This window comes from Amia ocellicauda, chromosome 11 (assembly GCF_036373705.1).
Source record: "Amia ocellicauda isolate fAmiCal2 chromosome 11, fAmiCal2.hap1, whole genome shotgun sequence".
Lineage (NCBI taxonomy): Eukaryota > Metazoa > Chordata > Actinopteri > Amiiformes > Amiidae > Amia > Amia ocellicauda.
In genome coordinates, this window is record NC_089860.1 from 1,149,512 (window position 1) to 1,172,010 (window position 22,499).

At 37.7% G+C, this 22,499-nt stretch overlaps 1 protein-coding gene across 2 annotated transcripts in view; it reads right to left on the minus strand.

Annotated features, from left to right (window-relative positions):
- Nucleotides 1–22,225, minus strand: part of sting1 (stimulator of interferon response cGAMP interactor 1) — a 37,067-nt gene extending 14,842 nt beyond the window's left edge. For both annotated transcript variants that reach the window (XM_066716359.1, XM_066716360.1), the window contains exons 1-2: nt 22,034–22,225; nt 1,463–1,701 (exon numbers count right to left, since the gene is read on the minus strand). In XM_066716359.1, coding sequence (XP_066572456.1) covers nt 1,463–1,701 — 239 coding nt within the window. In that variant the 5' untranslated portion in view covers nt 22,034–22,225. The remainder of the gene's footprint in view (nt 1–1,462; nt 1,702–22,033) is intronic.
- Nucleotides 22,226–22,499: the final 274 nt, after the last annotated feature.

Genomic DNA, 22,499 nt, shown 5'->3' on the forward strand with positions numbered 1-22,499 from the left:
TTCTCAAAGCTGTGATATTGCTGTGATTTCAGCACAGATGGGATGAGATGAGGCCAGTGCTCTCACTTGTAAATGTGGTTTATACACTCACCTAAAGGATTATTAGGAACACCATACTAATACTGTGTTTGACCCCCTTTCGCCTTCAGAACTGCCTTAATTCTACGTGGCATTGATTCAACAAGGTGCTGAAAGCATTCTTTAGAAATGTTGGCCCATATTGATAGGATAGCATCTTGCAGTTGATGGAGATTTGTGGGATGCACATCCAGGGCATGAAGCTCCCGTTCCACCACATCCCAAAGATGCTCTATTGGGTTGAGATCTGGTGACTGTGGGGGCCAGTTTAGTACAGTGAACTCATTGTCATGTTCAAGAAACCAATTTGAAATGATTGGACCTTTGTGACATGGTGCATTATCCTGCTGGAAGTAGCCATCAGAGGATGGGTACATGGTGGTCATAAAGGGATGGACAAGGTCAGAAACAATGCTCAGGTAGGCCGTGGCATTTAAACGATGCCCAATTGGCACTAAGGGGCCTAAAGTGTGCCAAGAAAACATCCCCCACACCATTACACCACCACCACCAGCCTGCACAGTGGTAACAAGGCATGATGGATCCATGTTCTCATTCTGTTTACGCCAAATTCTGACTCTACCATCTGAATGTCTCAACAGAAATCGAGACTCATCAGACCAGGCAACATTTTTCCAGTCTTCAACTGTCCAATTTTGGTGAGCTTGTGCAAATTGTAGCCTCTTTTTCCTATTTGTAGTGGAGATGAGTGGTACCCGGTGGGGTCTTCTGCTGTTGTAGCCCATCCGCCTCAAGGTTGTACGTGTTGTGGCTTCACAAATGCTTTGCTGCATACCTGGGTTGTAACGAGTGGTTATTTCAGTCAAAGTTGCTCTTCTATCAGCTTGAATCAGTCGGCCCATTCTCCGCTGACCTCTAGCATCAACAAGGCATTTTCGCCCACAGGACTGCCGCATACTGGATGTTTTTCCCTTTTCACACCATTCTTTGTAAACCCTAGAAATGTTTGTGCGTGAAAATCCCAGTAACTGAGCAGATTGTGAAATACTCAGACCGGCCCGTCTGGCACCAACAACCATGCCACGCTCAAAATTGCTTAAATCACCTTTCTTTCCCATTCAGACATTCAGTTTGGAGTTCAGGAGATTGTCTTGACCAGGACCACACCCCTAAATGCATTGAAGCAACTGCCATGTGATTGGTTGGTTAGATAATTGCATTCATGAGAAACTGAACAGGTGTTCCTAATAATCCTTTAGGTGAGTGTATAACATATACCTAAACAAGCCAACCACTAACAGGATGAATGTCCTTGCCAATGTTAAAAACACTTACAATATCTACAGGCCTAGCAGTGGATTTTCATAAAATAGATAATGTAATGTAATGTAATGTAATGATAAACATCAATTTGCAGTTTTACCTTGAACTGGAATGATTGAATAACTCCTCCACAAAAAGGCATATTCCTTTAAGAATTCCACATAAAGAAAACAATAGGCAGTTTAAGACAGTGTATCTGAAGAACTGCTTACAATCCCAATTGAAAATACCAATACAGAAGAGGATACAAGCAATAGCTGCTGACAAGATGACTGGGAGCTTCCCTCGAGGTTTAGGAATGATACGATTTTTCTCAAAGTTATCCCTTAGATTCACCATCTGAAAAAGACATAGTATATAGTAATTAGACTTTTAAATAATTCAGTCCCCAACTCAGGAACAATAGAGAACAGAGAGATCAAAAAGCTATAGCAGTAAAATTAGTAACACATATTATGTAAAATATGCATGATAAAGCTGAAGTGCAGGTTTCATACAGGTTTATGAGAAAAAAAAATCAAGGACAATTCAAGGATAGAACCCAGATTCTCAAAGAGTAAAATGTAATAAAGAGAAAAGCTAAAATGCCTCTAAAAGTTGTACAGTAAAATAATAAAGATTAAATAACTGTACTACAAGGCAAGCTGCATTTACCATTAATAATTCAGTGCATATTAAAGTTTTAAAAAAAATGTAGAAGCGCTTCAATCAAAACCGACAATATCTAGTAATACTGGTAGCCTTGTCCCGAGGTTTTGTACATGCAAGGGAGAACTGTCTTTAGCTTATCGGCTATCAAGGACTTATCAAAGGAATTATTTTCCCAACACTCTGAAGAGAGAATTTGATAGAATTGATAGAATTTAGTTATAAACATGTCATTAGGCATTCGTAAATAGGGCCAGTTAACTGATTTATCATTTTATTTTTATTTTAGAATTTGGAATGTTGTACAACACGTTTGCTTGTGTCCCAGGACCCCCTTGTAAATGAGGCCACAGTCTCAATGGGTACATTTCCTGGTGAAATAAATAAATAAAAAAACATTAATATTATTAAGCTACATACATAACAACCTATTGCAATGCATGTTGTATTCACCGGAAGAACAAGTGACAGGTATGTTTCCGAAAGTAGACCAGCAGTCTATATGTTGAGTGTGGTTTGGTACCATGGGAAAGTAAATTGTATTGGTAAAGTAGATTGTATAAAATAGCTAGATAGATAGTCTAATACATTTAGTGTTCTTGTGGCAATGTTTTCCGGTCATAACAGCGAAATATATATATATTAAGGCATTTTTCTTGCAGCTCACATTGCTAAACTATTATTGAATTTATAAAAATTGAAAAACAAAAACATATTGGTCAGTCAATTACAACTGTAATTGCAAAATATTCCTTTATAAACAAATAATAACCAGCTTAATAGATTTTTTTTTAAGTGAACAATATTGGGAGATAATCATACGAGAGTCTGACATGAAATGCGTGAGAGTTGACAGGTATTTACTGCTGTTATTATGCAATTTCTAGGGCTATATGAAATTTATTATTTTGAATTTTCTGATTTAATTCTTCCTGATTTCGGATTTTTCCATTGAAAAGAAAAAAAACATACATACATAAATATGTATATATTAGGGATGAGCTCTATTAATCACCGATACATATTTTATCTTATTTAATCAAAGAAGATTTTTTTTTCATTATAATAACTGGCGATTATACAGTTAACACTAGATTCGCCGACATTTCGAACTACCTACAAGAGCCATAACATCTAATTTGAACTGACAGCTCTTTAAACACTGTGGTATAATGCAAGGCAAACAATCGGATAAAACTAGCACAAATGGAATAGAGTATTTAAATGGAAACATAAAATATTAAAATGACTAGTATAAATATCAACAAAAAAGCGTTTTTTTTTCTAAACACATAAACTGCACAGTCAAAACACAAAGATGATACGTGTTTATTTGTACCGTAATCACTCCGCTCAATCTGACTACAGTTATAAGACACTTGTAATCAGGGCTGTAAAGTAACGAAGTACAAATACTTCGTTCCTGTACTTAAGTACGTTTTCGAGTATATGTGCTTTACTTAAGTATGGATTATTTGTGGCTACTTTTACTTTTACTTCACTACATTTATGAACAAAGTAATGTACTTATAAGTCCCCTACATTTCCCACAGATGTCTCCAGACAGATGTTACTGTTATTCACTTCCGGTAGGTCATTAATATGAATATTAAACCGGCTCTATACTTCATTCTGCAATTCCATAGCACCATTCATACGTCAGTCACACACATTTTACCATTTGGGAAAAAAACGTATTTTGATTAGCCTTCACACAGTAGAAAGGTGGGGTCAATATGATAATTAGGTTTGCTTTCAAAGTAGTATGCTCACAATGAAAAAAAAAGTTTCAATGCGCAGCTGCATGAAAAAAATATATCTAACGTTAATAATGGGTATGTAAAATGAATAGTTTAGCAGTGCTCACAATTATGTGGAAAAACTGCGACGTGCCAGTGAGTTTGACGAGTTATGGGAGAAACAGAAGGACACGGACACCTCTCCGCACACGCACAAAGAAGTGAGTATTGATCTGACCGCGCATGTACCTGCATCTGAGCTGCAGGGCACCGATACGTCGTGATAATGCAATGCACAGTATCACTCTTAGAAAAAATGGTTCTTTGGGGTTCTATATGGCACCGAAGGGTGCTTTGCCCATATTTATAGAACCATTGTCTGTGAAAGGCGCTATATAGAACTCGTGTGCAGAATTCCGCACCGTGCCCTGCTGTCATTGGTTCAGATGGGTTTCGCTGCGGATGTACAAGAGCTGTCAACAGAATTTGCGCGAGGCTGCCAGTGAGTGAAGAGTTTCTAATTTCTGAGGTAAGTATGAACTGCGTTATATTTAAGTTTTTTTTATTATAATTTGTATTAACATGGTTAAATTACGCTACTTAATTAGCTAGAATATGTAGAATATGTAAACTCCCTTTCAATACACATTACGTCAATATCTTGTTTATCTATCTATGGATAACGTATTAAAGTGAAAAGTGATCATATACGGCCTGACTTCAACTTAATACTAAGTTACAAGATGTTGGTGAGATTTATTTTACAGGCGTAATTATGTAACCAACCATTATTCAGAAAATGGATACAGTCTGTTTCCTAGCATAAAAACGGTACGTGATGTTACTAGAATGAGATATTTCTTAGAAACTGGCTGATCGTGTTGATCGTGAGCAGGTATCGAAAACTATTCAGTTATAGTTTTGTGACGACTATTTTTAAGAATCGTTTTATTCGCTCTCGAAATGTTTGTATTCCCTCTTCCAGTATTCCCACCAGAAATACTTGATGCTTTACAGAGGAAGGATAAATAATTTAAAAGGAAAGAAGTCTCACTTGATGACATTGCAAAGCACACATGGTAAGATACACCAATGTATAAGTAACCTACATTTAATATTCTCTACTGGAGAGGCATGGTGATATTAAAATGCAGGTTTACCAGTATTAATTTCAATATATTAATGTATATGACATCAGAACAATACAGAGGCTTATTACATTACTTTAACAAACATTATTTATTCTACACACCTATTTAATATGAAATTATGGCACTACGAGTCATCATTGATAATTCCATTTTAGTAATGATTATATTAATATTTATTTCAGGTGTCCAATTCACAAAATGTATTCAGAAGTCCAGGGCATTGTCATTACCAAATTTAAATATCTAGGCGATGGAAGCCACTCTGGTTATGTAAGTGTTACATGTTACAATTTCCTTAAATCCAAATGCTAGGTTTCACTTAAATGATACTTTTTATTCTATGATCCTTTTTTATTATTTAAGTAAACTTTACTAGCATGCCTAGCATGAATTTAAAAATGAGAGAGACATTTATGAGATGAAGGCAAAATATGGCATCAATACAAAAAGAAGCCTTGAAACAGTCTCAGATTCTGAAACATCAAGGACATCACAACAGCAGGTCTTATTATTGATGAGAGCATTTTTATTTTAAATTGCAATTTTAAAATGTTGTAAACTTCAACCTATGTTCTAACCACAATTTACAGCAAATGTGTGCAATTCTAGTAAAGTAAGGTTGTCTTTGCATTTATAGGAATTATGTTTACATCTGCATATGTAATTTCCTGCAGACTCTGCTAAAGTTGGAGGACTTTGGAGAGGATGCCCATAGCTTCAATGAGCACATTAAAGCAATGCACCTAGAGATGGAGAAATGTAGGCCAAATCTGGAATCTGTCAAAGACAGAATGCACGACACTGTACATGGAAGGACAGAATTTGATGCAAAGGTTTACTGCAGAAGTCCACTGTTTCCATTTCTTCAAATTCCTCAACTAGTAAGTTAATTTCTATCATTTTTACACTGAGTATACTGTTGATTTATAGGATTGTTATATATAATGTTATATTTATCTAACATGACCCTTGCATTTCCTTTTAAACTGCTGTATCAGGTGAAGGAAAGATTTGGAGAAGATCTGAACAGCAATATAAAATTGGACTCCATTCCACTGCTCCCAATCCTAACAAATGCAAAGTGTGGGGCATTTGAAAAACTCCCGAAAGGATATATCCATGAAAATGTAGAGAAGTTCAAAAGGAGAGGTATGAAAATTGTAAAATGTAATGAACAGAGGAAAATGTATTTAGATTTCAATAGTTGTGCATACAATATCTTGTAACATGTCTGTATTCAAGTAGTTTCACTACACTTGTTCTTATACAGAGCTCACTCGACTCACTCCCTGGATGGCCTGAGATGTTGACTAGTGTTCAACTATACAGAGAGAACCACAAAATTGCTTTATAGCACTATGCTGTGATGTTTCTTTTAAACCTGATTGCAGGTTTTAATTTTCATCCCCTACACCTACAGTGAAGATGCAGTCACTGTGAAAGTGTTTGTTGTTAAATCAGTAATCTGATTTATTTTGTCTTTTTAGAATTAGAAGCCAATGCAGCAGTGTTGTTCCTTCCTTCATTATTTAGAAAGAATGGAAAACTAATATTCTGTGTAAACAAGGTGAGTAACTTGAGTTAAGTTAAGTTAATAAGTACATTCCTGTTTCTATCATATTCAAAAGTTATTGTCTGTGGATTAATTACATGCATTTCCTCAATTGATAAAGTAAAAGACAGTCATATGAACATATATTTACCATGTACTTTCTGATAAATTTGGTGTGCGCATTTACTGTGTAACAAATTGAGGAGTTTGTTTCCACACAGTGCATACAGGAAATGAACAGGGACATGCAGAAAGTGGGGGGTGGGACAGGGGTCAAGTGCATCACCCCACCCCTCGCCAGATCCCGCTGTGTTTTATAGTGGCCGACGATGCATCATCCCCCCGCCGGCAACCCCCCGATCAACAATTATAATATATCATTGCCCTGAAATGAGACTTTCCATGCATAATATTGCAATACATGATTTGTTGAAGTATTTCAGGAACTAGAAGCAGCGACGCTAACAATTACATTTGAGTCACAAAGGAACAACCCCCTCCAAGCTGGGATGGTTATCATCAAAATGGAAGTAGTAACCATCGTACGGCCCTCAGCAGACATGGATGCCTCCATAGCCATGGCAGTGTATTATTTGTTTGGGGTGCAATACCCAAGAGGGGCTCAACATACCCTACATTGTATGGACACATTTTTGTTCAAATTAAATAGGGACAAAAAAAAAAATGTCAATACAGATATTAAGGATGTGCAATATGTTTTCCTAAGAAAATCCAGGTTCTATACACTTTTAAGGCATGTTGAGTGTTACATATGAACAAAGAGTTGTTTCAAGCTTTTTGTTTTTGGTTGTATGTAATTAAATATAAATGTCAGCATAGTTTTATCAATCTTATTTTTTGTGTGTGTATATTTATATACTAAATCATTGTTTGCTAGTAGTTCACTTTTTAACAATATGAAATACCAAATATTTATTGACATAAGAACATTTTTTGATATATGAAGGGTTTTTTGTATGTAATTAAATAGTTTCAAGCATAGTTTTAATAAATCTACTTATATATATAATCATTATTTGCTAGTAGTTCACTTTTTACAATATTAAATAAAAGCAATGTTTATGTATATATGAACAAGGAAGATTTTTATAAGCATTTTTTTATGTAATGAAATGTAATAGTAAATGTACGTGTATTTATTTTAATATATTTTATATGTATATATGTTTCCCACTATTTAACAAATAAAAACAATGTTGAATGTTTATATAAGTCTGGTTATCTATCCATTTCAATAACCACTTCATCCAATAAAGGGTCACAGTGAGCTGGAGAAAATAAGTTGACCATGCAGGACATCAGGGCAACACTTATGCATGTCTTATACACTTCTATAAATAAGTTCCACCAAGGCTTAATATGAGGTATATTAAAGCATTTATTAACCCAGAAATGTCAAAGGGATCATAAGGATATATATCCCCCAATGGTTCTCAAGTCTAACGCATTGCCCCTAAAATCTTAAGCATTTACCCCAAACACTTTTGTGCCCCCCCACCCCCCACTCTGGCTCCTGCTTTAATCGGCGGCAACGGTATCTGTCACCGCAATTTTTTATGTGTCAAATCTCATGCATTGTCGTTTTGAAAACGTGAGAGCTATGCAAAAACATTGTGTGTAATTGTAATATCGATTATTGTACATCCTGTGTTATCATCTACAGAAAATAGTTGTGACCCCTCAGTATTTTCTGATGACCCCTTGCGAGTTAATCCTGCCGCCGGGCCTGGACAGAGATTAGCTACACTAATTTGGTTCATGTCTCCGACCTTAACAGTTTCATAAAATGAGTAAGAGTCGCATTCTTCTAAAGCGCTCGTCCTGTTGGTGGTTCACACTGGACGTGAACAGAAATGGTAGAACTGCATGTATTTCAATAGGAGCTCCACACTGCATTAAGGCAATTAACATTGCTAAGATTTAAACGGTCTATTTTCTTGATTATTTCGCAACGACTGGAAAGAATCTGACCAATCAGAAGTGATGTAAACTCACATGGAAATACGCACAGTATACGCATTTTTTGTTATACTGGTTGAAAGTCTCTTCACATGCTGATAGCAATCAATAATTTAAGTGGTCTAAATGTAATATATATATATATCTTCTGTGGAAGGGACAGGACTAAAAAAGGATCGACCAATCATTGCATTCGGTCCGAATGTAATGATAGGATGTCCTTCCTGTCTGTCAATCTATATTTGCATACCGCCGCGCCACTTGTTCGCGCAGACAATCACACGTCATCAGCGTGGGAACCTTGACGCTGTGCAGAGCGAGCGCGAGAATAGAAGGCGAGTCGCAGATACTATTTTTAAAAACATAATAACCGTAAATAAAATGTTTACGTTCGTTATTATTGTAATGTCTAACATATGAATGAGACATGCGGTAATCTGAAACTCTTGCGATTGATTCCACCCACACGTCTCTCCTCCTGGTGCTGAGACTCTGCTCTGTGTGTGTGGGCGGGCTCTATGCTTTCAAAACAAGCTTGCTAACTGCTGACTTCTCAGGATTGCATACCCTAGCTTTAATTAATGAGGGGGAGCAAAATGGAGAGGCTGAAAAGAGTACAGATGGTGAAGGGTACCCTGGATGGAGGCAGGGGGGTCCCGGACGTTGTGCGGCTGATAAAGGCGCAGGGGCTGGCCTATGTGGTAAAGAACATCCAGGCTGCTGGCAAGAAAGTGAGTTTTATGAACCGCTTTTATTTTGCCAGCAGCCTGAGACCATTCGGCCTCTGCGCCATGGATAACACCAGGCCGCACTCGTGGGATCCCCCGCCGTTCTACAGGGCGCTCCGAGCCTTTGCGCTCGAAGTAGGCCTCCATAAAGTCGTGCTGGCCTCCTGGGATTACAAGACCATCTGTAGCCAGATGAGATCTGCCCAGGAGACCAGCCGGATAGAAGATTTCCCTCCCGAAACCTGCCGGTTTATCTGGGCTAACGCTACGCACGTTTGCCTCATGAATACGCAGAAAGATGTCTCCTGGATGGCTGTGAGTCGGTGTCTCCCCACCCGAGTGTTCATGCACAGAAGGGGCATAGCTCCTTATGACACCTGCCCCTATAAGGGTTGCCTGGGGAAGGAGACGGAGGCTCACATCTTTAGTGAGTGCCCCTCCGCCCACAGGGTCTGGCTCCTGTTTTCTCCGTTCCTCCACAGGTTTGCCGTTCCTGCGCAGGCGACCGCCCAGCAGATCCTGTACGGTCCGGCCAGGGGAATTTCATCATCTACCCTGAGGTGCTGGTGGCGTGTCGTCTGCGCAGTGAAGCAGGCACTGTGGGAGGGACGGAACATCTGTTTGTTCAATAAGCAGGAGCTGGACCCGATCGTCATCGCGCGGAGGGGCATGGTGTTTGTAAGAGACTATGTCAATCTGGAGGTCCATCAGAGGGGCAAGGAGGAAGCCTATAAGAACTGGCGTATACAAGATCTGGGGGAGCTCAGGATCCCATGATGGGACCCACCTCCGGGGACGGTCAGTTCCCCCTGCTGGAGCCCGAGTCCAAGATCTTTTAAAGATTTTATGGATGATTGTTTTTAAAAAAGATTTTAAAAATGAATCTTAATTGTTTTTAAAGATTTAGTTGTTTTTAAATCACATTGTTCAGGGTTTTTTGGTTTAAGTTTTATTATATTCTTTTGTCAAATACATTGACCGTTTTGGATTTAATTTTAAATGCATTGGACTTTTTTGTTTGTTTTTTATTTTTACTTTTTTAATTGTTTCTTTATTTTGTTCAATGCATTTTTAGTTATTTTCAATGTATTTGACCCTTTTGTTGGTGAGCAGTTTTTGCTTTTATCACGTTTGTTTTGTTGATTTGAGCACGTTTAATTTGAAGTTAATTGTTTTGTTCTTTGTTAAATCACAGATTTTAAAAATTTTAAGTGATTTTAAGGACTGATATTTTAATGATTTTAATCACAAGTATTAAAAATTGAATTGTTTTTATTGATGAAAAGAAAAATACTAAATTCAATAAAATAGTATTTAATTAATGAGGAACAGCAATATCCATTACTGTATCATTGTACATTAAAAGACAAACACATCCATTAAAAAGACAATGTGTGGGTGAACATCACAGCAGCTTTACTTTAATGACAGTTGTCCATAAAAGATACAGTATTAATAAATCATATGTATATTTAAATGTGATTTTTATTTACATATTAACTTTATTATTCACTTTATGATATAAAGAGTACAATTGTATATGAGAAAAGGTCCCAAAATCATGTCCATGGTGATGTTTACACTTTATATAAATCAAGTTTTTTAAGATGGCATGCGTAAGAACAACATCAAATTTTATAATTATATATATAACTGTCTCCCTACTCCCCTTCCTCTCAAAGACTCTCGAGCGGGCGGTCCACCGTCAGCTCTCTGACTTTCTGTCCCAACACTCACTCCTTGATCCTCTGCAATCCGGCTTCCGAACAGCTCACTCCACTGAGACTGCTCTCCTGGCAGTCACTGACTCCCTCAGCTGTGCTCGGGCAGCCTCCCTCTCCTCAGTCCTCATCCTCCTTGACCTCTCCGTAGCATTTGACACTATAGATCACTCCATCCTCCTCTCCTGCCTTGCTGACCTTGGAATCTCTGGGACTGCTCTCACCTGGTTCTCCTCCTACCTCAGTGACCGGTCCTACCAAGTGACATGGCGAGGCTCCTCATCCACACCCCAACCTCTCCTCACAGGTTTTCCCCAAGGCTCCGTCCTGGGCCCGCTCCTGTTCTCTCTCTACACTCGCCCCCTCATCACATCCCATGGTTTCTCCTACCACTTCTACGCTGATGATGCCCAGATCTTCCTGTCTTTTCCCTCTTCCAACCCTCTCATCGCCTCTCGCATCTCTTCCTGCTTGTCTGCCATTTCCGCCTGGATGCACTCGCACCACCTGAAGCTCAACCTCTCCAAATCGGATCTCCTGTTTTTCCCCCACTCTTCCTCACCTTCTGCTGATCTCCCCATCTCAATCCCCTTGGAATCCACCACACTCCTTCTTCTTCCGCTAAAAATCTAGGAGTCACCCTCGATCCTGCGCTCTCCTACACCCAGCACATCACCACACTGACACGCACCTGTAGATACTTCCTGAGCAACATAAGCCGGATCCGTCCCTTTCTTACTGACTACTCGACTCGTCCAGTCCCTGGTCCTCTCCCGCCTTGACTACTGCAACTCCCTCCTGGCCGGCCTGCCTGCAACTACTACCCGCCCGCTTCAGCTCATCCAGAACTCTGCGGCTCGTCTGGTATTCTCTCTGCCACGATTCGCACATGCTACTCCACTGCTCCGCTCCCTCCACTGGCTCTCGATACCGGCACGCATCCAGTTCAAGACATTGACTCTCACCTACCGCTGTCTCGACCACACTGCACCAAGCTACCTTCAGACACTCGTCTCTCCATACATCCCCTCCAGACCACTGCACTCCTCCAGTGCCAGAAGACTAACTCTACCTCCTCTCCACTCTCCTTCCTCCAGAGCCCAGTCCTTCTCATCCCTGGCCCCTAAATGGTGGAACGACCTGCCCACCGAAGTCAAAACAGCAGAGTCCTTGACCTCCTTCCGGCGCTTACTCAAGACCCATCTTTTCCACAGTACTTGATCCCTGCTAGATATCACTTCTCAGTTTATTATGCTTCTTGTGTTTTTTCGATTTTGTTTTCCTCCTTGCTCCCTTTCCCGTAGCCCTTGCCGGTGACCCTACATCTTGACAGCACTTAGCTTTTACCATCCAGGTTGTAGGACCTCACTTACTGTACTTGTAAATTGGTATTTTTAAAATGTATTTTGAATTGCTATTTGTAGTTTAATTGAATTTGTAATGATTGATGCCTTTACTTAACTGTATTTTTGCACTTTGTTTTACACTTATGTTGTAAGTCGCCCTGGATAAGGGCATCTGCCAAGAAATAAAAAAACAAATTATAATAATAATAATGAAACATTTATTTTGTAGCCACACTCTCACTTATTAGGTATTTATAGCCCAGATGAAGACACAGTAGTGTCGAAAGGCATTGTTATTCAATAAAATGAAACTTTTGTAATACAAGAGTCCTGTCTAAATACCTAATAAGTGAGAGTGCGGCTACAAAATCAATTATTAATTATATATTTTTGCTTTATTTGGGCCAGCACCTCATGGGAGTGAAGATGCTGCAGTGCACGGATGCTTATATATATCCTGGGGAGTTTTGAGATTCAAACCCAGTCTCCTGCAATAGATTATGTTATAACAGATGTGATCACTACAGGGGTACATATTTTCTATTGTTAATTTTGTTTTGTGTTTTATTATACAATTATGTGTGTGTGTGTGTGTGTGTGTGTGAACAGTGAGTTTGCTAAGAAAACACAAAATAGGCTATTATATAAATCCCCAATGTTACCATATGTTATTATAGAATGCAAATGAAAGTAATTTCCAGATGTGTGCCTAAATAACATTTATTGTTGTTGGACATGGTTTTCTTCAAGATTAAATTGAGGAGCCATGAAAATAAAATACATTGATAATTTATGGAAAATAAAATGTTGGATTAAAACATCAAATGAATCTCTTGCGTGCCCTCTTCATAATGCTCACACACAAACACATGCACATTCACTTTATTACTAAAATCACAATTTACTTTTACTTTTGGAACTTGAGTACTCTTGAAAGTAGCTACTTTTTTACTTTTACTCTAGTACTCTTTGAATGGGAGACATTTTACTTCTACTGGAGTAAGTTTTTGATAGAATATTTTTACTTTTACTCAATTATGACTTCTGACTACTTTTTACACCTCTGCTTGTAATGCTCTCCAATGCGTGTTTTTCAAGCACATTAAAGACTAGACACTTGAGGTTAAGTTGAACTTGATTTGCGTTTATGCAGCTAAAACTCCGTAGGCATATTTATTGGTAATTATTTTGGAGACATGCTCACTTTCTACACATTTCTCTTTCAGTCCCAAGTTATGATGCAGGAATGTGAGCATGTTCACCTGTCCTGGTCTGGAGCGGTGAGGTACGAGGCTGTGTCCACAAGAGTGATGGGTAGCACTCCCGTAAATGGGATATCATATCGTATTGCCTCGTCTAGCAGCCACTCTTGTTAAACACATCCTACAAGTTGGATGTCCTTCCTCCTCCAAGCCTTGGCCGACAGAATGTTTTCGGTACCTGAACAATTCCCATACGGCAGACTCCGTCTTTTTCGACAGGGGAAAAGTTCCAGGGGTTCACCTCTTTCGGCCATCCTGGACACAGGAGACTGGCTGCTCGCACTGGGCGGGGCGGAGGGGTGGTGTTACCCTCTGCGCTGCACACGACCCGAGGGAGTCCTGCGCTTTCCGTCTTCGACGAGACATAAAAACAGCTAATACCGCAGGAATGATATCACAGAAAATTTAAGTGGTTTTAAAACCGTTGAATACGTTGAAACCGGTAACCAGCCCATGCCTAGTATGCACAGTGTATTGAGGAACAGAGTAATTAAAATTAAATAGTTCAAACTGACCAGCTCAGCGCTTCTAGTGTTAAATTATACAGGCGAATCTTGCAAGATATCACTTACAGAGCTACAGCACAGTATCTGCACACAAACTGCAGGGTTACAAGCTGCTAAAGGGAAAACTACAGTCTAGCTTTGTATTCGAACTGGATTCAGAAGGAAACATTGAAGACACAGTAAAGGTTTTCTGTTTCATATGCAAGCAATGTGTTTCTTACAAGGGCAGTGTGAGTAGTTTACAGTATCATTTGTGAGCAAAACAGATAGATAGATATAGTGTTTTACCCAATCACAGACCGTGACTCTTTACCCTTTCACAGACCCCTTATACTCCAGCCTATTTGTCCTGATATTTTCTAGTGTATTTATTTGTGTGTAGCTCTTTGATAGTTTGTGCCATTTATATCTTGTTTTATCAAATGAAAGAAAAATGTGTGGACTTTCGTATTATAAAAAAATAATCAATTCACAGAGTGAAAAAACTAAAATATGAAAATATATAAATTAGCCCTGTACACTCTGACAAACGGTTGATTGCACAATTCTGTAGCTCAGGTCAGAAAGATCCTACATACAGGAATAAGATATAATTTGAAACCTCCCGAAACAAGTCATGACCAGCATCTGTATATTTTGTAGTTTTGATAAAAATACAATGTATTTCTCGGATCACGGATAATCTGAAACAAATAGACATAGTATAAAGGACTAAAATTAATTAGAATGGAGATAATTTGTTAATTACGTTTAATAATGTTTGCCTGCATTTTTCCTGTTACACCCCCATTCACACTGGCTTTAAATGCAGGCAAATTGCTGGGAGGTACCCTTTCACACAGAAAACAGAGAATGATGGCATGAGCACTGTAGCCTTGGTAACAAGACGCTACAGAAGCATGTGGATTCGGGAGAGGAGACATGGACTGATATGCTGGATGTGTTTGTAAAAGTTTGATAATTTCCCTGTTTTGCCAGTTTCCTTCCATTGTGTTTAATGGGTTATTGGTTGAAAGCAGGGTGCTGGTTCGGTTCGGACTCACTAGCAAGAACAAATATTTAGGAGGGGAATGTAAACTATACATCAATCTAGGGTGCGTTTTCGTGCTATGACCAGGACCAGGACCCAACAGTCACAGATCATTTGAACCAGTGAACAGCATAATGAGAGGCATTGAAATCAACTAAAATAGACATTACATTGTGTGTATATCTATAACAACCAAGAGTCTGGGTGTGCAGATCTGCAATTGATTGATTGCTCAAAACAACTTATTTTATTTTTCATTTTTTTAAGTTTGACATTACTGCCTTAAAATTAACTTGAAACAAATTACGGTCAGTGTACACTGTAATGCAGTCCAACACGTTTGTTTATGTATACAAACATATATTTATGTATATTTTTAATGATTTATTGGTATAACATCTGACATATGTGTGACAATAGTTAGCATTATATACATAAACAACCTGTTGGTTCATCAATAACACTCAGAATTGCTGCGACTACATTATTTTCAACCTCCGCCATTTTTAATGACCCTGTCCGGTTTTCATTACAGTCACAGGTTGGCTTAACGTGGATGTGTTGTGGTCAAAATGCATCCCTATTCTCATTGGTTATGTCAGTTAGCTGATGCACTGCATCGGCAATGCAAGTACGTGCATGTCATATGCCGGCATTCGTTTTTTTCTGCTCCAGTCACACAGACCCACTGCTGGAAAATTACTGGCATTTAGAGGTGAAAAATTCCTTGTGTCGAAATGCAGGCATAAACCCATTCACACAGTCCTTGCTGGCAACAAAATGCCACTGAAAAGCCAGCATTTGTTTTAGTGTGAATGGGGTCTTGCTAGCTCCATCAGTGACATGAAAAACAACTTGGGTAAGATCAGTAAAACGAAACGGCACAAGCCACAGCTGTACACAGTTTAATTTGAACTACTTGTCACATGACAATCATAGATGCACCAGGACTATGCTTCTGGTTGCCATAGTAGAAAAGCTAGTGAAGGAAGCTCATGAGAAACAAACAGAATAGAAAGAAATACTATGATCGCAATGCTGCAAACTATGGCCTTTGCTAGGCCACACAGTTAGCATGCAAACCACACAGGGTTATGACAAAACTGGGGGTTGTGCACAGCGCTGCTGCCCAACCCAACAGCTACATAGTCATTTCAGATGGTGCAAGGTATACCAGGCATCAATGTAATCTACTAAAATACACACCATGCTCACAGCTCGCAGCCCAAGGCTCTTCCTGCTGTTACACCATTAAGAACATAAGAAGAACATAATAAAGCTTACAAACAAGAGGAGGCAATTCAACCCATCGTGTTTGTTTGGTGTCCATTAATGACTAAGTGATCCAAGGATACTATCCAGTCTATTTTCAAATGTTCCCAAATTTTCAGCTTCAACCACATCACTGGGGAGTTTGTTCCAGATTGTGACAACTCTCTGTGTGAACAAGTGTCTCCTATTTTACGTCTTGATTGCCTTGAAGCCCAATTTCCATTTGTGTCCCCGGGTCCCTGCTGATCTGGAAAAGCTCATCTGGTTTGATGTGGTCGATGCCTTTCATGATTTTGAAGACTTGAATCAAGTCCCCATGTAGTCTTCTCTGTTCCAGGGTTAAACGGTTCAGTTCCCCCAGTCTCTCCGAGTAGGACATTCCCTTCAAACCTGGAATAAGTCTGGTTGCGATATATTTCTTGAAGTGTGGTGCCCAGAACTGTACACAGTATTCCAGATGAGGTCTAACTACTACACTTTTGGTTTACACTTTTGACAATATACCCTAACATTCTGTTTGCCTTTTTTATTGCTTATCCACATTGTTTGGATGGAGAAAGTGAGGAGTCTATGTAGATTCCTAGGTCTTTCTCATGCGTTACTTCATCTAGTTCTATTCCTCCCATAGTGTAATTATAGTGGACATTTTTGGTACCTGCATGTAATAACTTGCACATTGAATTTCATCTGCCAGGTGTCGGCCCACAACTGTATATTATCCAAGTCCCTTTGAATAGTCTGTACAGCCGAGATTGTATCTGCTGAGCCACCTATTTTAGTATCATCTGCAAATTTGACAAGTTTGCTAACTATCCCAGAGTCCAGATCATTCATATAGATTAAAAAAAGCAAAGGCCCTAGTACTGTTCCCTGTGGCACTCCACTAACAACCTCACTCCAGTTAGAAGCAATTCCTCTAATCCACACCCTGTTTCCTATACATCAACCAGTTCATAATCCATCTACTTACATTACCCTGAATGCCTACAGCTTCCAATTTGAGGATCAGTCTTTGGTGTGGAACCTTATCAAAAGCTTTTTGAAAATCTATATATCATATCATATTGTATACATGCTTTTTTCTAATTTATTTTAGTCAATTACTATTGAGACCCCATGCTCTCCGAGTGCTACCTGCCATGTGGACACTAAACTAGCTGACTCCCAGCCAAATCAAAGATTAAACAATTTTACTGTTTGGGATTACATGCTCTTAGTTTATTGCGCTCGGGACGAGTAGCTGTTAACCCAATGTCATGCAAATTAAGGGGAAAGGAGTGAGTTAATATTCAAATTAGCTTGTGCTCTTTTTGCATGAAAATCCCAGAAAGGGTGTGTATGTTTGTCTGGTGTATAAGGAATGACACAGGAGCAATCCATAATGATTTTATTAGCACAGATTAACTATTGTTTACATGACATGCCTCTCAGCTCTAGATAGAAGTGCACATTCCCCAGCCCTACTTCTGCTTTAGCACAACTGGTATAGAGGTTACTCGGCAACTGGTGAACATGCATTCTACAGGGTGGTTACAGGCACGGAGAACCATACATGAAGCACATAGCCTACATCACGCAATCCATGGTGGTCCTGTGACAACTTGTTAAAATTAAACAGTGTACAGCTGTGACTTGTGTCTTGCATCTACTTGTTTAATTCTTTGTTTTACTGATCTTACCCATGTTGTTTTTCACAGCTTGGAGCTAGCAAGTTGTGAATATGTTATCTTCCAATTGTCATTTTAAGGATATACGATTATCGCAGTGGCATTTGCACAAGACATATACCAGTTTTCAAGTGGAAATGTTTGTGATTTTGTCATTTTTACGTCATTTACTGGAGATTTACTGTGATTGACCCTGTACATTTTTTGTCCAGAAACACAATTCTCTGCATGTAAACTCCCCTACTGGTATTTGTTTTTTCAGTGTGTAAAGAAATGTGTCTGTACTACTGGTAAAGGAAGGATAATACCTATGACACATCACCAGGCCCAGACGGACTCTGCGGAAGTTCAGTCTAAATTCTGCTGAATTGTTTTGCAAATTCTGTGGAAAATCTGCATTAAATCATTTTAAATAGTTTTATGCAACAACACAAAATAAATACTTGAATTATTATTTTTACTTTATTACACCTCAGTAACACAATATGTACATTCATTAGATTGGAGCCTTAAATTATGATACAAGCCAACTACATGTTGTTTAAACAATGACGATATTTTACCAGCTATAAAGTAACACTCAAATATTTACATTTTGCTTTTGAGAATAAGAAACAGAGCTATTTGATCTAAACAGATGTACATAAAAACTCAGGCGGTATCCCCTTTACAGCAGGGATGCTAAATCCAGTCCATTAGGGTAGTTTTGTTCCTATCATGGTCATCTTATTTGTATCATTATAGGCTATTTTAGGTTTGTAAAAATCCTGACAGGAAGCTTTTTTTGGGGCTCTAACGTTTTGCTAATATGATCGGGCATTAGGCTACCATTTATGTGTTTAATGACCTGGATCAAAGTGTTTTAGAATTATAATAGTTGCACTGACATTATCCATATACTTACAATTGGTGGGGTTCTGCAGATCTGTGCATATTTGCATAAATCTGCACTACAAGAACGCAACCAGTGTCTTCCTCACAGGTATAAGTTCTGCATGGAAATAATTTGACAAAGTAAATGAAAACACTGTTAAGTATATAATATGTGCAGTGCAATTAAACTACAACAAATCTACAGCTGGTATGTTAACCCACCTAAAAGCTGCATACACAGCCAGTTATTGCTATGTATTTTGTATTCATTGGAACTTGAGCACACAGGTATGTTTCCGTAGACTGGCAGTCTGTATGTTGAGGGGGGTCTGGAAATGTGGGAAAGTAAATTGTTTAGTTAAGTAGATTGTATAAATTAGCTGGATAGATATACATTTTGTATTTCACTGTTATAACCGGAAAAGATTTCCACAAGGACACAAATGTTAGGGCATTTTCATGTGCAGCTCACATTGCATAACTATTACACAATTTAATGAAAATTAAATTAATACAATTTAAAAAAGAAAAACATATGTGTCGGTCAGTTACAGCTGTAATTTCAAAATATTCCTTCAGAAACAAATAGTCACAACATTTATAGTTAATTTGAAATTGTGACAATAAAAAGTGATAATATCGGGAAACAATAATAGTAGGAGAGTCTGACACAAGATGCGTGAGAGTTAGCAGGTCTGCGTTTATTGCTGCTGTTATTATGTCCACACGTCTTCTAATAGAAAGGTATTTTTACATAGACTAATATTTATTGAACAAAGTTGTTGTTAGATAAATATTAATCAGTTACAAATTATGAATTTATGGGGAAACGATTTGTTATAGAGACATGCGTTTTTAGCTGCGCAGCTGAGATTCTGCTGAAAAGAACCATGTGTGGTTTGTTTACATTGCGTCTTTGCTGGCGTTTGCGCAACTGCAGAACATAGCCATAGTATTGGCCAATGGAAAGGACGTTACTATGTGTCTGTCATCAGCCTAGAGATCTTATATTTTTTACACAATCACAAACCGTGAGTCTACGAATATCTAGCCAATCCCATAACCCTCTGAAAGCCCTGGAACTCAGCTGATTACATAGATTACACTGCTCCAGAGCGCACGGGTCAGAACGCAGATGAGAGACTATTTTACAGCGCATGTGTTGCATGATATGCTATTAGTTGGGGATGTTATTGTTATGTAACAGTAAGTAATACTTTAATTTCGCTCACTTTCCGCGTGCTTGAGTGGATTCTACGCTTTTTCGTTAAAAATCCGTGCCCGCAGATTCGGTTTGGCCCTATGTTGGATAATCCATGCCAAAATTAAAAATAAATACAGAGAGAAAATAATAAGTAAATGAATAAATAAATAAATGTTGAAATACATGTTGAAATAAATGAATCAATAAATGTCGAAATGAATAAATAAATAAATAGACATTTCTGTATTTATTTCAACATTTATTTATTTATTTATTTCCAGTTTGCCGCTTTGCTATTGAGATTTCTCAGTGCGATTTTACATTTTGAAGCATGGTTCTGTATTTCTTTTTCTTTCAATGTGACAAAACTGTCAATCACAGCTATTGGGCGGGATCCAGTGCGCTTATTGGCTAATCCAATACACTGTGTATAGTGTGGATCGATTCAATTTGAGTGTAAATTTAGAGTTTGAAAGAGAGTCAAAACGTATTGTTTTTTATTCCTATAGATACGCTTCAGTTATTTAATAATGTAATCGTATACAAAAACAAATTAACCCCCACAAGAACCCCACTACACAGTGTATCTTGCCCACTAGCTGTGATTGACAGAAGGGTTTGTCACATTGAAAAAAAAAAAGAAATACAGAACCACGTTTCGAAATGTAAAATCGCACTGAGAAATGAAAATAGCAAACGGGAAATAAATAAATGAATAAATAAATGTTGAAATAAATAATTTAATTAATAAATAAATAAATGTAGAAATAAATAAATAAATAAATGTTGAAATAAATACAGAAATATCTATTTATTTATTCATTTCTACATTTATTTATTTATTCATTTATTTATTATTTTGTCTCTATTTATTTTTAATTTTGTCATGGATTATCCTCCATATGGCCCTGCACATCACCTTAATAATTAGTTATAAAGGGTTTTGCCATTATCACGCAGTAGGGTGAACTGCAGTAAACATTGTTAAAAGCAGCATATTTTGAACTCTGGGTAAGATATAGTAGGAATTGAAAGTTCTTTTTTTTTGTATGACAAATGGCTTTGCACGGATTAAGTTAATTAATTTTAATATGAAATTCAGCAAAACTGAAATGCAACACTCGCCTTGCATAGATGGAAGGCATATGTGTTTAAAAAATGTTCAATTATCAATTTAATAATTTTACTTACAAACAGAAAGAGCGACAGAAACTAATATTATAATGGGACCAAAATGTAGTGGAAATCAAAGTTCTGATGGAGAATTTAAATTATATGAAAACGCATCAGTTAGCAGCCAGTAACTTCGACAGATTAAAATTAAAATTTCAATAAATATGGTGAGTTTATGATTATTGTCAAAATCATACACATTTTCTGCTTAACATCACATTTATATTAGTATTTCATAGATTTTCATGCTCATTTTCATATTTATGAAACGTATTCCCATTAATTAAATGTATTTATGAGCTCGTTTAGCATTAATTTCGTTTAGCACAAATTGTTCAGGAACCTATATTGTGGAAAGCAGACCTGTAATAGGAATCAAAACAATAAACTGTAGTATTATAGGTCTTCTGTAGTAGTGTGTCTATTTAATATACTGTAGGCCTTAGCAGTCACAATAATATATTGCTGTTGTATATATATGAATCATTATACAGCAACCCTAACACTTTTCATAAGATACACAGAGGGGTCTACAATCATGCTTTCCATTACAAACATATTTCTAATCAGCTTTCCAGTGGAAAAAAATATATAGAAATTAAAGACTAAACCTACATTTTAAGTGAAAGTAAGAGCTAACAAACCAAAAAATATAGGAAATTGTCAAGAAAGACAGCCAGGTTGGAGATTTCATATATATATATATATATATATATATATATATATAGAGAGAGAGAGAGAGAGAGAGAGCACTATAAATCTATATCTTTTCAATAACCACTCTTAACCAATGTCGTTGAATTCAGCAAAGAGACTTACCTTTCGTTTACAATTATTACGATCTTTGTTTATGTTTTCCTGATTACTCGGATCCTTGAACAGTGGTGAATGTATGAATGTTTTGTAGAAAGACCACTACCTTCAAAAGGTGAAAGCTATTTACCGACCCTCTTTCTGGGAAGATGCCACTAAGAGGTAGAAAAATGATTTTACACAACTTCACTTTCATTTTCGTTTCTGTGGACTACGGGTGACACAATAGGCTAAATAATTAATAACCTAATCACCTAATAACCTAACCTAATAAACTCTTTGGAGTTTGAAAACTACGGATTGGTATTTGTATTTTTTCAACATATACGTATAAACAATATGAAACATTAAATGCATTATTAAGATATTTCGAGTGAGGTCATCAACCCGGAAGTCGGACATTGTGGACACCCGAAAATTAATTCCTTTGTTGTTATTCAGAGCGTACCATGATTAAAAAAAAAAAAGTGCT